Source organism: Hemitrygon akajei, chromosome 24 (assembly GCF_048418815.1).
Source record: "Hemitrygon akajei chromosome 24, sHemAka1.3, whole genome shotgun sequence".
In the NCBI taxonomy this organism is placed as follows: domain Eukaryota; kingdom Metazoa; phylum Chordata; class Chondrichthyes; order Myliobatiformes; family Dasyatidae; genus Hemitrygon; species Hemitrygon akajei.
In genome coordinates this window covers 22,429,274-22,444,543 of record NC_133147.1, presented here as the reverse complement: position 1 = coordinate 22,444,543, position 15,270 = coordinate 22,429,274, and the positions used below count along the sequence as shown (strand labels likewise).

Genomic DNA, 15,270 nt, shown 5'->3' with positions numbered 1-15,270 from the left:
GCAAACATTCACGTGCTGTGTTATGGTCAGGACTGTGGAAATCAACTCAGCTGTAAGCGACACTCTGAAAAATACAGGTATCTCTGCGTCACAGTATAATTTCTTCTTTGAATGTCATTCCAGAGCCCGAGATAAGGCTGATAGGCGGCACCGATCGCTGTTCAGGGAGAGTGGAGGTGCGGCACAATTCAGAATGGGGAACAGTATGCGACGATGAATGGGGAACTGACGACGCCAAGGTTGTTTGCAGACAGTTGGGCTGCCCCTCTGGCGCAGCAGCATTGGCGAGTGCACACTTCGGGGAAGGCAGCGGGAGTATCTGGATGGATGATGTTGCATGCAATGGAAATGAATTCGCCATAGGGGAATGTTCCTTCCAAGGGTGGGGTACGCATAACTGCGGGCACGGAGAGGATGCGGGAGTGAGTTGCACAGAAGGTAGGCATAGAACTAAAAACATCTAAGTTCCTTCTTTCTTTCTATTGGTAATAACGGAGATTTTATCTTGTAATAGTCAGGCCAGTCACTTGCAGTTGCTGTGAGAAACAAGATGTGAATTTATGCAATGTTCCTCACATGATAGCATACAGGGGCAAATTTCATCGAGATGTTAGACCACAATAATCCTTCATATAACTACATTCTCTCGCTGTCTTAAGACGTGTGTGCAGTAAATATTGTAGGTGATTTCACTGCACCACATCCGATGTGGGTTACGATACAACTGATTGCTATATGGACTAATGTTAATGTGACAACTTGTAACATTCCTGTGGAGACAGAGCAAAACATAAATTTTCACTGACGTCGGTCTCTGTAGGAATGATAATGTGTGAGTACACACGTTTAATATACTTTATAGGAATTTGAGAGCAGCATTGAAACGCTTTTTGATTCTGCGTCCTCAAAGCACTGATATGCACACTGCTGGCAGCAGTTTGTTTCGATCATCTGCTGCCCTCCTAAAAGCCTGACTGCACGCTTTCCTTGCTCGTTTATCATCCGCCCTATACGGTGCCCATTCTCTTCAGTTTCTATCCCCGTGCACCCCGTGCACGCTTAAACTCTCCACAACAGTTGGAAGAAACCAATGCGGGAGAAAGTCGGTCTTAATCGGCACCAGCTGAAATCCTTCGCTCTTGTTTAGGTCATGCGGCCCCTAGAGGAGATCCCAATGATCCAAGAAGCTGAAGCACTGCCCCTCTGCTCCAAATTCGCAGCCACACATTTAATTGCCAAATCATTCTTTTTCTACCGACCGCGATACGTGCCACTCGTAGTAATGCTCAATTGCCTGAGTGTCAGCCTTCTGTCGAGATCTTTAAATCCATTCTGCGGAATGTCTCTTGTACCAACACATCTTTCCTCTCCTGCAGCGTCTCGAAAATGCTGTGGTCGCAATCGGAATCAGCCATTACTGTGGCACCAGGGAGGGTAAAGACCATTCGTGTGTCCCTTTCACATCAACAAAATTTTATTTTCGATTCGTCTGACTACTGAGCGCCCCTTCTCACAAAAACCAGACTCGCGCAACTTCGTAACTGCACCACGGCCTCATATTCCATGCGAAATACGAGATCTCAGTTGCATTTCACTTAGAGTCTAAGTGGAAAACAGTGTCCAAAACGATCTAGTTATTATTCGGGATAATTACCCAAGAGCTGCTCTGAGCTGAATGCCTATACAACATTCAGTTCCTTCCAGTGAAGATCAGACAGTTTTCAACCTCCTGGACTTTAGTTGTTGTTACTTCCTAGAACCAGCTATGGACAATCTCCTAACGGTCGCCTGCATGCCAAAGCTCCTGCAGCTGCTGTTCTCGATCTAATACATACTTCTGGTAGCTGCAGCTGGATGCTCATTGCGCTCATGTAGCTGCCCATGGTGCTCGATAACTCCTACATCGGACGTCAATAACACGCAAAGGCCTTTTAAACTGCAGTCACTAGCCATGTCAATTTACACAGAGCTAGGACCTGTCTCTTGTCGAAGATTCCTTTCAGCCCTCGCACAACAATCCACCCGCACTACCGTCCTATGCCAACAATGGCCGGTCCGGCAATGGTGGCTACGCTTTAGCAAACATTCACATGCTGTGTTATGGTCAGTATCGCTGAAATGTGCTCAGCTGTAATCTTCTGAAAAATACAGGTACCTCAGCTTCACAGATTATTGTTTTTTTTTCAATGTCATTGCAGAGCCCGCGATAAGGCTGGTAGGCGGCAGCGATGGTTGTTCAGGGAGAGTGGAGGTGCGGTACAATTCACAATGGGGAACGGTATGCGACGATGGATGGGGAACTGACGACGCCAAGGTTGTCTGCAGACAGTTGGGCTGCCCCTCTGGCGCAGCAGCAATAGAAAGTGCACACTTCGGGCAAGGCAGCGGGAGAATCTGGATGGATGATGTTACATGCAATGGAAATGAATCCGCCCTTGGGGAATGTTCCTTCCGAGGGTGGGGTGCTCATAACTGCGGTCACGGAGAGGATGCGGGAGTGAGTTGCACAGAAGGTAGGCATAGAAATAAAAACAACGTTTTCTCTCCTTTCTCTCTGTTGGGAATCACGAAGATATTATCTTTTAATAATTAGGCCAACCACTTGCATTTGCTGTGAGTAAACCGACGTGAATTTATATACTGATCCACACATGATAACATGGCAGAATTCATCGAACGGTTAAAGCACAATATCCCTTCATAGGACTATATTCTCCCGCTGGCGTATGACGTGTCTGCAGTAAATATTGTAGGTGATTCTACTGCACCGCATGCGATGTGGGTTACGATAGTATTGACTGGTATATGGACTTCAGAGAGTGACAACTTGTTACATCCCTGTGGAGGGAGAATAGAACTGTGGTATTCACTGACATCTATGGCTGTAGGGGTGAGAATGTGTGAGCACACTCTGTTATTATACTTTATAACAACATTGAAACACTTTTTTTATTTCCGCGTCCCTAATGCACTGATATGCACTCTGCTGGCAACTGCTTGGTTCGATAATCAGCCTGCCCTCGTAACAATCTGACTGCACGCTATCTTTGCTCGTTTATCATCTGCCCTATCCTGAGCCAATTTTCTCTTGTTTCTACCCCTCTGCAACATTCGTTTAAACTCTCCCCAGTAGATAGAAGAAACAGGTGCGCGAAAGTATTGGTCCTAATCGGCTTCAGCTGAATCCCTTCGCTTTTGTATAGGTCAAACGGTCCCCAGAAGTGATCCCAATGATCCATGAAACTGTAGCACTGACCCACTGCTCCAAATTCTCAGCCACACATTTATCTGATTAGTCATTCTGTTTCTACCCACACTGACGCGTGCCACTGGCAGTAATGCACAATTACCTGTATCTCGGCATTTTGTCTAGCTTTTTAAATCCATTCTGCGGATACTCCTTGGACCAACACACCTGCCTGCTCCCGCACGCTCTAGAAAATGCTGTGGACGTAGTCTGAATCTTCTAATACCCTGGCAACTTGGAGGGAAAAGACTACCCGTGTGTCACTTTCGTATCAGCAGAATTTTATTTTCGATCCGTCTGAGTATTGAGAGCCCCTTCTCACCCGCATTGACTCTCAGTCTGTCCTTTCTGCAACACGGCTCCATACACAGTGAGACACACGTGGTCTCCGTTGCGTTCCCCTAGGAGGTTATCTGGAAAACAGTGTTCAAAATGATGTACTTATTATTGAGCGGAATGACCCAACAGCTGCTCTGAGCTGAATGCCTATTCACCATCCATTTCCTTCCAGTGACAGTCAGGCAGTTTTCAGGCTCCTGCACTTTAGTTGAGGCTACTTCCCAGAACCTCCGATGGACGATCTCCTCACTGTCCCCTACATTGAGAAGGTCCTGCATCTGATGCTCTCGATCCGTAATACAGCCTTTGAGTAGCAGTTTTTGACTATTGACTATTTCAGTCTTCGACTATTTGAGAAAAGAGTCCTGTCAAGTTCGCCTGAAACAGGTGTTCTTCCGTGTCGAAGTCTCCTTTCAGCCAGTGCATAACAATGCCACTCTCACTACTGGTCCATGCCCAGAATTACCGCTCAAGCAAACTTGGCTCATCTGGTGCAAACATTCACGTGCTGTGTTATGGTCAGGACTGTGGAAATCAACTCAGCTGTAAGCGACACTCTGAAAAATACAGGTATCTCTGCGTCACAGTATAATTTCTTCTTTGAATGTCATTCCAGAGCCCGAGATAAGGCTGATAGGCGGCACCGATCGCTGTTCAGGGAGAGTGGAGGTGCGGCACAATTCAGAATGGGGAACAGTATGCGACGATGAATGGGGAACTGACGACGCCAAGGTTGTTTGCAGACAGTTGGGCTGCCCCTCTGGCGCAGCAGCATTGGCGAGTGCACACTTCGGGGAAGGCAGCGGGAGTATCTGGATGGATGATGTTGCATGCAATGGAAATGAATTCGCCATAGGGGAATGTTCCTTCCAAGGGTGGGGTACGCATAACTGCGGGCACGGAGAGGATGCGGGAGTGAGTTGCACAGAAGGTAGGCATAGAACTAAAAACATCTAAGTTCCTTCTTTCTTTCTATTGGTAATAACGGAGATTTTATCTTGTAATAGTCAGGCCAGTCACTTGCAGTTGCTGTGAGAAACAAGATGTGAATTTATGCAATGTTCCTCACATGATAGCATACAGGGGCAAATTTCATCGAGATGTTAGACGACAATAATCCTTCATATAACTACATTCTCTCGCTGTCTTAAGACGTGTGTGCAGTAAATATTGTAGGTGATTTCACTGCACCACATCCGATGTGGGTTACGATACAACTGATTGCTATATGGACTAATGTTAATGTGACAACTTGTAACATTCCTGTGGAGACAGAGCAAAACATAAATTTTCACTGACGTCGGTCTCTGTAGGAGTGATAATGTGTGAGTACACACGTTTAATATACTTTATAGGAATTTGAGAGCAGCATTGAAACGCTTTTTGATTCTGCGTCCTCAAAGCACTGATATGCACACTGCTGGCAGCAGTTTGTTTCGATCATCTGCTGCCCTCCTAAAAGCCTGACTGCACGCTTTCCTTGCTCGTTTATCATCCGCCCTATACGGTGCCCATTCTCTTCAGTTTCTATCCCCGTGCACCCCGTGCACGCTTAAACTCTCCACAACAGTTGGAAGAAACCAATGCGGGAGAAAGTCGGTCTTAATCGGCACCAGCTGAAATCCTTCGCTCTTGTTTAGGTCATGCGGCCCCTAGAGGAGATCCTAATGATCCAAGAAGCTGAAGCACTGCCCCTCTGCTCCAAATTCGCAGCCACACATTTAATTGCCAAATCATTCTTTTTCTACCGACCGCGATACGTGCCACTCGTAGTAATGCTCAATTGCCTGAGTGTCAGCCTTCTGTCGAGATCTTTAAATCCATTCTGCGGAATGTCTCTTGTACCAACACATCTTTCCTCTCCTGCAGCGTCTCGAAAATGCTGTGGTCGCAATCGGAATCAGCCATTACTGTGGCACCAGGGAGGGTAAAGACCATTCGTGTGTCCCTTTCACATCAACAAAATTTTATTTTCGATTCGTCTGACTACTGAGCGCCCCTTCTCACAAAAACCAGACTCGCGCAACTTCGTAACTGCACCACGGCCTCATATTCCATGCGAAATACGAGATCTCAGTTGCATTTCACTTAGAGGCTAAGTGGAAAACAGTGTCCAAAACGATCTAGTTATTATTCGGGATAATTACCCAAGAGCTGCTCTGAGCTGAATGCCTATACAACATTCAGTTCCTTCCAGTGAAGATCAGGCAGTTTTCAACCTCCTGGACTTTAGTTGTTGTTACTTCCTAGAACCAGCTATGGACAATCTCCTAACGGTCGCCTGCATGCCAAAGCTCCTGCAGCTGCTGTTCTCGATCTAATACAGACTTCTGGTAGCTGAAGCTGGATGCTCATTGCGCTCATGTAGCTGCCCATGTTGCTCGATAACTCCTACATCGGACGTCAATAACACGCAAAGGCCTTTTAAACTGCAGTCACTAGTCATGTCAATTTACACAGAGCTAGGACCTGTCTCTTGTCGAAGATTCCTTTCAGCCCTCGCACAACAATCCACCCGCACTACCGTCCTATGCCAACAATGGCCGGTCCGGCAATGGTGGCTACGCTTTAGCAAACATTCACATGCTGTGTTATGGTCAGTATCGTTGAAATGTGCTCAGCTGTAATCTTCTGAAAAATACAGGTACCTCAGCTTCACAGATTATTTTTTCTTTGAATGTCATTGCAGAGCCCGAGGTAAGGCTGGTAGGAGGCAGCGATCGTTGTTCAGGGAGAGTGGAGGTGCGGCACAATTCTGAATGGGGAACGGTATGCGACGATGAATGGGGAACTGACGACGCCAAGGTTGTCTGCAGACAGTTGGGCTGCCCCTCTGGCGCAGCAGCAATAGCAAGTGCACACTTCGGGCAAGGCAGCGGGACCATCTGGATGGATGATGTTACATGCAATGGAAATGAATCCGCCCTTTGGGAATGTTCCTTCCGAGGGTGGGGTATTCATAATTGCGGTCACGGAGAGGATGCAGGAGTGAATTGTACAGAAGGTAGGCATAGAACTAAAAACATCTAAGTTCCTTCTTTCTCACTATTGGTAATAACGGAGATTTTATCTTGTAATAGTCAGGCCAGTCACTTGCAGTTGCTGTGAGTAAAAAGATGTGAATTTATGCAATGTTCCTCACATGATAGCATACAGCGGAAAATTTCATCGAGATGTTAGACCACAATAATCCTTCATATAACTACATTCTCTCGCTGTCTTAAGACGTGTGTGCAGTAACTATTGTAGATGATTCCACTGCACCGCATCCGATGTGGGTTACGATACTCCTGATTGCTATATGGACTAATGTTAATGTGACAACTTGTAACATTCCTGTGGAGACAGAGCAAGACATAAATATTCACTGACGTCTGTCTCTGTAGGAGTGATAATGTGTGAGTACACACGTTTAATATACTTTATAGGACTTTGAGAGCAGCATTGAAACGCTTTTTGATTCTGCGTCCTCAAAGCACTGATATGCACTCTGCTGGCAGCAGTTTGTTTCGATCATCTGCTGCCCTCCTAAAAGCCTGACTGCACGCTATCCTTGCTCGTTTATCATCCGCCCTATACGGTGCCCATTCTCTTCAGTTTCTATCCCCGTGCACCCCGTGCACGCATAAACTCTCCACAAAAGTTGGAAGAAACCAATGCGGGAGAATGTCGGTCTTAATCGGCACCAGCTGAAATCCTTCGCTCTTGTTTAGGTCATGCGGCCCCTAGAGGAGATCCCAATGATCCAAGAAGCTGAAGCACTGCCCCTCTGCTCCAAATTCGCAGCCACACATTTAATTGCCAAATCATTCTTTTTCCACCGACCGCGATACGTGCCACTCGTAGTAATGCTCAATTGCTTGAGTGTCAGCCTTCTGTCGAGATCTTTAAATCCATTCTGCGGAATGTCTCTTGTACCAACACATCTTTCCTCTCCTGCAGCGTCTCCAAAATGCTGTGGTCGCAATCGGAATCAGCCATTACTGTGGCACCAGGGAGGGTAAAGACCATTCGTGTGTCCCTTTCACATCAACAAAATTTTATTTTCGATTCGTCTGACTACTGAGCGCCCCTTCTCACAAAAACCAGACTCGCGCAACTTCGTATCTGCACCACGGCCTCATATTCCGTGCGAAACACGAGATCTCAGTTGCATTTCACTGAGAGGCTAAGTGGAAAACTGTGTCCAAAACGATCTAGTTATTATTCTGGATAATTACCCAAGAGCTGCTCTGAGCTGAATGCCTATACAACATTCAGTTCCTTCCAGTGAAGATCAGGCAGTTTTCAACCTCCTGGACTTTAGTTGTTGTTACTTCCTAGAACCAGCTATGGACAATCTCCTAACGGTCGCCTGCATGCCAAAGCTCTTGCAGCTGCTGTTCTCGATCTAATACAGACTTCTGGTAGCTGAAGCTGGATGCTCATTGCGCTCATGTAGCTGCCCATGGTGCTCGATAACTCCTACATCGGACGTCAATAACACGCAAAGGCCTTTTAAACTGCAGTCACTAGTCATGTCAATTTACACAGAGCTAGGACCTGTCTCTTGTCGAAGATTCCTTTCAGCCCTCGCACAACAATCCACCCGCACTACCGTCCTATGCCAACAATGGCCGGTCCGGCAATGGTGGCTACGCTTTAGCAAACATTCACATGCTGTGTTATGGTCAGTATCGTTGAAATGTGCTCAGCTGTAATCTTCTGAAAAATACAGGTACCTGAGCTTCAGAGATTATTTTTTCTTTGAATGTCATTGCAGAGCCCGAGGTAAGGCTGGTAGGAGGCAGCGATCGTTGTTCAGGGAGAGTGGAGGTGCGGCACAATTCTGAATGGGGAACGGTATGCGACGATGAATGGGGAACTGACGACGCCAAGGTTGTCTGCAGACAGTTGGGCTGCCCCTCTGGCGCAGCAGCAATAACAAGTGCACACTTCGGGCAAGGCAGCGGGACCATCTGGATGGATGATGTTACATGCAATGGAAATGAATCCGCCCTTTGGGAATGTTCCTTCCGAGGGTGGGGTATTCATAATTGCGGTCACGGAGAGGATGCAGGAGTGAATTGTACAGAAGGTAGGCATAGAACTAAAAACATCTAAGTTCCTTCTTTCTCACTATTGGTAATAACGGAGATTTTATCTTGTAATAGTCAGGCCAGTCACTTGCAGTTGCTGTGAGTAAAAAGATGTGAATTTATGCAATGTTCCTCACATGATAGCATACAGCGGAAAATTTCATCGAGATGTTAGACCACAATAATCCTTCATATAACTACATTCTCTCGCTGTCTTAAGACGTGTGTGCAGTAACTATTGTAGGTGATTCCACTGCACCGCATCCGATGTGGGTTACGATACTCCTGATTGCTATATGGACTAATGTTAATGTGACAACTTGTAACATTCCTGTGGAGACAGAGCAAGACATAAATATTCACTGACGTCTGTCTCTGTAGGAGTGATAATGTGTGAGTACACACGTTTAATATACTTTATAGGACTTTGAGAGCAGCATTGAAACGCTTTTTGATTCTGCGTCCTCAAAGCACTGATATGCACTCTGCTGGCAGCAGTTTGTTTCGATCATCTGCTGCCCTCCTAAAAGCCTGACTGCACGCTATCCTTGCTCGTTTATCATCCGCCCTATACGGTGCCCATTCTCTTCAGTTTCTATCCCCGTGCACCCCGTGCACGCATAAACTCTCCACAAAAGTTGGAAGAAACCAATGCGGGAGAATGTCGGTCTTAATCGGCACCAGCTGAAATCCTTCGCTCTTGTTTAGGTCATGCGGCCCCTAGAGGAGGTCCCAATGATCCAAGAAGGTGAAGCACTGCCCCTCTGCTCCAAATTCTCAGCCACACATTTAATTGCCAAATCATTCTTTTTCCACCGACCGCGATACGTGCCACTCGTAGTAATGCTCAATTGCTTGAGTGTCAGCCTTCTGTCGAGATCTTTAAATCCATTCTGCGGAATGTCTCTTGTACCAACACATCTTTCCTCTCCTGCAGCGTCTCCAAAATGCTGTGGTCGCAATCGGAATCAGCCATTACTCTGGCACCAGGGAGGGTAAAGACCAATCGTGTGTCCCTTTCACATCAACAAAATTTTATTTTCGATTCGTCTGACTACTGAGCGCCCCTTCTCACAAAACCCAGACTCGCGCAACTTCGTATCTGCACCACGGCCTCATATTCCGTGCGAAACACGAGATCTCAGTTGCATTTCACTTAGAGGCTAAGTGGAAAACAGTGTCCAAAACGATCTAGTTATTATTCGGGATAATTACCCAAGAGATGCTCTGAGCTGAATGCCTATACAACATTCAGTTCCTTCCAGTGAAGATCAGGCAGTTTTCAACCTCCTGGACTTTAGTTGTTGTTACTTCCTAGAACCAGCTATGGACAATCTCCTAACGGTCGCCTGCATGCCAAAGCTCCTGCAGCTGCTGTTCTCGATCTAATACAGACTTCTGGTAGCTGCAGCTGGATGCTCATTGCGCTCATGTAGCTGCCCATGGGGCTCGATAACTCCTACAGCGGACGTCAATAACACGCAAAGGCCTTTTAAACTGCAGTCACTAGCCATGTCAATTTACACAGAGCTAGGACCTGTCTCTTGTCGAAGATTCCTTTCAGCCCTCGCACAACAATCCACCCGCACTACCGTCCTATGCCAACAATGGCCGGTCCGGCAATGGTGGCTACGCTTTAGCAAACATGCACATGCTCTGTTATGGTCAGTATCGTTGAAATGTGCTCAGCAGTAATCTTCTGAAAAATACAGGTACCTCAGCTTCACAGATTATTTTTTCTTTGAATGTCATTGCAGAACCCGAGATAAGGCTGGTAGGCGGCAGCGATCGTTGTTCAGGGAGAGTGGAGGTGCGGCGCAATTCTGAATGGGGATCGGTATGCGACGATGAATGGGGAACTGACGACGCCAAGGTTGTCTGCAGACAGTTGGGCTGCCCCTCTGGCGCAGCAGCAATAGCAAGTGCACACTTCGGGCAAGGTAGCGGGACCATCTGGATGGATGATGTTACATGCAATGGAAATGAATCCGCCCTTTGGGAATGTTCCTTCCGAGGGTGGGGTATTCATAATTGCGGTCACGGAGAGGATGCAGGAGTGAATTGTACAGAAGGTAGGCATAGAACTAAAAACATCTAAGTTCCTTCTTTCTCTCTATTGGTAATAACGGAGATTTTATCTTGTAATAGTCAGGCCAGTCACTTGCAGTTGCTGTGAGTAAAAAGATGTGAATTTATGCAATGTTCCTCACATGATAGCACACAGCGGAAAATTTCATCGAGATGTTAGACCACAATAATCCTTCATATAACTACATTCTCTCGCTGTCTTAAGACTGACTGCACGTTATCTTTGCTCGTACATCATCTGCTCTGTCCTGAGCTCATTCTCTCAGGTTTCTACCGCCCTGCAACATTCCTGTAAACTCTCCTCAATAGCTGGTAAAAACCAGTGCCGAGAATATTGGTACTAATCGGTTTCAGTTGCAACCCTTGGTTTTTGTATACGCCGAACAGCACCATGTAAAGATCCCTATTATGCAATAAGCCGAAGCACTGCCCCTCTGCTCCAAATTCTCAGCCACTCATTTATCTGCCAAATCATTTTGTTTCTACCCATACTGACGCATGCCACTGGCAATAATGATCAATTCCCTGCGTCTCACCCTTCTTTCTGGCTTTTTAAATCCATTCTTTGTACCAACACATCTGTCTGCTGGCGTACGCTCTCCAAAATGCTATGGACCCTGTCGGAAGAGTACATTATCTTTGCACCAGGGAGAGGAAAGACAACACCTGTGTCCCTTTCACATCAACAGAATTTTATTTTTGATCCGTCTGACTATTGAGTAACCCCTTGTTACCCGCACGCGACACTCCAGCTTCCGTGTCTGCAAGAAAGGCCCACAGTCAGTCAGACTCACGTGATCTCAGTGGCATTCACCGAAGAGGTTTTCCGGAAAGCAGTGTCACAAATGATACAGTGATTATTCTGGGAAATTACCCAAGAGCTGCTCTGAGCTGAATGCCTATATATCATCCATATCCTTCCAGTGATACTCAGGCAGGCTTCAGACTCCTGCCCTTTAGTTGCAGCTATTTCCCAGAACCTCCGATGGACGATCTCCTCACTGTCCCCTACATGTCGAAGGTCCTGCAGCTGTTGCTGTCGTTCCGTAATACAGTCTTCTGGTATCTACAGCTGGATGAACCTCACACTCATATAGTTTCCCGTGTGACCCCATGACTCTAACATCGACGTGAATAACACGCAAGGGACCTTTAAACTGCAGTAAATAGCCCTGTTAAGTTACCCGGAGTCAGTTCCTCTTCCGTGTCCAAGACTCCTTTTTCGGTCTGTCTGACTATTCAGTACTCCTTCAAACCCGCATCCGACTCTTAACTCCTTCGTTTCCGCAACACGGCCCCATACTCAGCGCGACACACGTGGTCTCCGTGGGATTCCCTACATGGTTATCTGGAAATCAGAGTCCGAATTTATAAGTTATTATTCAGGGGATTACTCGGGAATACTGAGCTGAATTCCTGCTCGCCATCCAGTTCCTTCCAGTGTCAGTCAGGCAGTTTCCAGGCTCCTGCACCTTATTTGAGACTATTTCCCGAACTTGCGACGGACGATCTCCTCACTGTCTTCTACATGCCGAAGGTCGTGCAGCTGTTGCTATCGATCCGTAATACAGTCTTCTGGTAGCTGCAGCTCGATGCAGCTTACGCTTATATAGTTGCCCGTGTGGCTGCATGACTCTAACATCGACGGGAGTAACACTCAAGAGACCTATAAACTACAGTACATAGCCCTGACAAGTTACCCAGAGCCAGGTGACAAGTTCCGCAGATCAGGTCCCCTTTCGTGTCGAAAACCCTTTTCAGACAACGCCTAAGAATGCCACTCACACGACTAGACTATGCCAACAATCACTGCTACAGAAATGGTGGTTCCACTTGAGCAAATGTTCACATGTGTTATGGTCAGGAACGTGGAAATCTACTCAGCTGTAAGCGACACTCCAAAAATACAACTACCTCTGCGTCACAGAGTAATTACTTCTTTGAATTTCATTCCAGAGCCCGAGATAAGGCTGGTAGGCGGCAGGAACCGTTGCTCAGGGAGAGTGGAGGTGTGGTACAATTCACAATGGGGAACGGTATGCGACGATGGATGGGGGACTGACGACGCCAAGGTTGTCTGCAGACAGTTGGGCTGCCCCTCTGGCGCAGCGGCAATAGCGAGTGTACACTTCGGGCAAGGCAGCGGAGAGATCTGGATGGATGATGTTGCATGCAATGGAAATGAATCCGCCATTTCCGAATGTTCCTTCCGAGGGTGGGGTAGTCATAACTGCGGTCACGGTGAGGATGCGGGAGTGAACTGTACAGAAGGTAGGCATAGAACTAAAAACATCTTTGTTCCTTCTTTCCCTCTATTGGGAATAACACATTTTTGTCTTTTTATAATTAGGCCAGCCTCTTGCAGTTGCTGTGAGAAAAACGCAGTGAATTTATGCACTGATCCACACATGATAGCATAGAGGGGCGAATTTCATCGAGTTGTTATAGCACAATAGACATTCATGTGACTACATTCTCTCGCTGACGTAAGAAGCATGTGCAGTAAATATTGTAGGTGATTCTACTCCACCGCATGCGATTTGATTTATGATGCTATTGACTGCTATAGGGAATGCAGTTAGAGAGACAACTTGTTACATTCCTGTGGAGGGAGAACAGAACTGTGGCATTCACTGACATCTGTGTCTGTAGGGGTAAGAATGTGTGAGCACACTCTATCCTTAATCTTTACAAGACTTTGAGAACAATATTGAGACACCTTTAGATTTTTCGACCCGAATGCACCGATATGCACAATGCTGGAAGCATTTTGTTTCGATCCCCCGCAACATTGCATTAAACTCTCCCCAAAAGCTGCCAGAAAACTGTACACGAGTATTGTAGTCAACATGGGCTTCAGCTCTAACCCTTTGCTGTTCTGTAGGTCAAACGGCCCGCAGAAGACAACCCAATGATCCAGGAAACTATTTCTCCAAAGACTCAGCCACACATTTATCTGCCATGTCATTCTGTTTCTACCCACACTGACGCATGGCACTGTCGGTATTGCTCAATTACCTTCATCTCAGCCGTCTGTCAAGCTTTTTTAATCCTTTCTGCGGAAACTCTTTGTAGCAACACATTTGCATACTCACACATGCTCTCCAGAATGCTATGGACGGGATCCGAATGGTCCATTACCCTAGCACCTGGGAGGGAAAAGACCACACGTGTGTCCCTTTTATATCAACAGAATTTTATTTTCGATCAGTCTGACTATTGAGTGCCCCTTCTCACCCGCACCCGACTCACATTCCTTCAGTTCTACAAAACGGCACCGTACTCATTGCGACACAAGTGTTCTTCGTGCCATTAACCTATGAGGTCATCTGGAAAACAGTGTCCAAAATGATATTGATTTTATTCATGGAATTTCCCAAGAGCTGCTCTTAGTTGAATGCATATTCAATATCCAGTTCCTTCAAGGGACAGGCAGTGTTTAGGCTCCTGCACTTTAATTGAGTCTATTTCCCAGAACCTCCAAAGGACGATCTCCTCACTGTCCCCGACATGCCTAATGTCCCGCAGCTGTTCCTCACGATCAGTACTAGTGTCCTCTAGCAGATGCAGCTTAATGCACCTCACCCTCGTGTGGCCCCATGACGCTAACATCGACGTGAAGAACAAGCAAGGGGCCTTTAAACTACAGTAATTAGGCCTGTCAAATTACCCAGAACCAGGTCCTCGTCCTTGTCGAAGATTCCTTTCAGACAACGCATAAAAATACCACTCTCACTACTGGCCTATGCCAACAATCAACGTGACAGCAATGTTGGCTCCACTTGCGCAAAAAATCACATGCTGTGTTATGGTCAGGAACGTGGAATTGCATTCAGATGTGAATGCCACTGAGCAACACAGGTACCTCTGCGTCACAAAATAATTTCTTCTTTGAATGTCATTCCAGAGCCCGAGATAAGGTTGGTAGGTGGCACCGATCGTTGTTCAGGGAGAGTGGAGTTGCTGTACAATTCAAAATGGGGAACCGTATGCGACAATGGATGGGGAACTGACGATGCCAAGGTTATCTGCAGACAGTTGGGCTGCCCCTCTGGCGCAGTGGCAATAGCGAGTGCACACTTCGTGCAAGGCAGCGGGGACATCAGGATGGATGGTGTTACATGTAATGGAAATGAATCCACACTTTGGGAATGTTCCTTCCCAGGGTGGGGTACTCATCACTGCGATCACGGAGAGGCCGCTGGAGTGAACTGTACACATGATAGGCACAGAACTAAAAGCATCTTTGTTCCTTTTTTCTTTCTATTGGGAATAACGAGAATTTTATGTTTCAATAATTAGGCCAGCCACTTGCATTTGCTGTGAGCAAAACGACGTGAATATATGTACTGATCCACACACGATGGCATACAGGGGCTAAATTCAGCGACCTGTTCGAGCATAATAACCCGTCATACGACTACGTTAACTCGCTGACGTATGACGTGTTCCTGTTACGATACTATTGACAGGTATATGGACCGCTGTTAGAGTGACAACTTGCAACGTTCCTGTGTG

At 46.6% G+C, this 15,270-nt stretch overlaps 1 protein-coding gene across 4 annotated transcripts in view; it reads left to right on the top strand.

The window, feature by feature from the left end:
* Positions 1-15,270, top strand: part of LOC140715958 (scavenger receptor cysteine-rich domain-containing protein DMBT1-like) — a 79,280-nt gene that overhangs the window by 50,951 nt on the left and 13,059 nt on the right. For 3 of the 4 annotated variants that reach the window (XM_073028561.1, XM_073028563.1, XM_073028560.1), the window contains 7 exons: positions 124-438; positions 2,199-2,513; positions 4,203-4,517; positions 6,276-6,590; positions 8,349-8,663; positions 10,422-10,736; positions 12,709-13,023. In XM_073028561.1, the coding sequence (XP_072884662.1) occupies positions 124-438; positions 2,199-2,513; positions 4,203-4,517; positions 6,276-6,590; positions 8,349-8,663; positions 10,422-10,736; positions 12,709-13,023 (2,205 nt within the window). The remainder of the gene's footprint in view (positions 1-123; positions 439-2,198; positions 2,514-4,202; positions 4,518-6,275; positions 6,591-8,348; positions 8,664-10,421; positions 10,737-12,708; positions 13,024-15,270) is intronic. The other variant, XM_073028562.1, reaches the window with a different exon arrangement.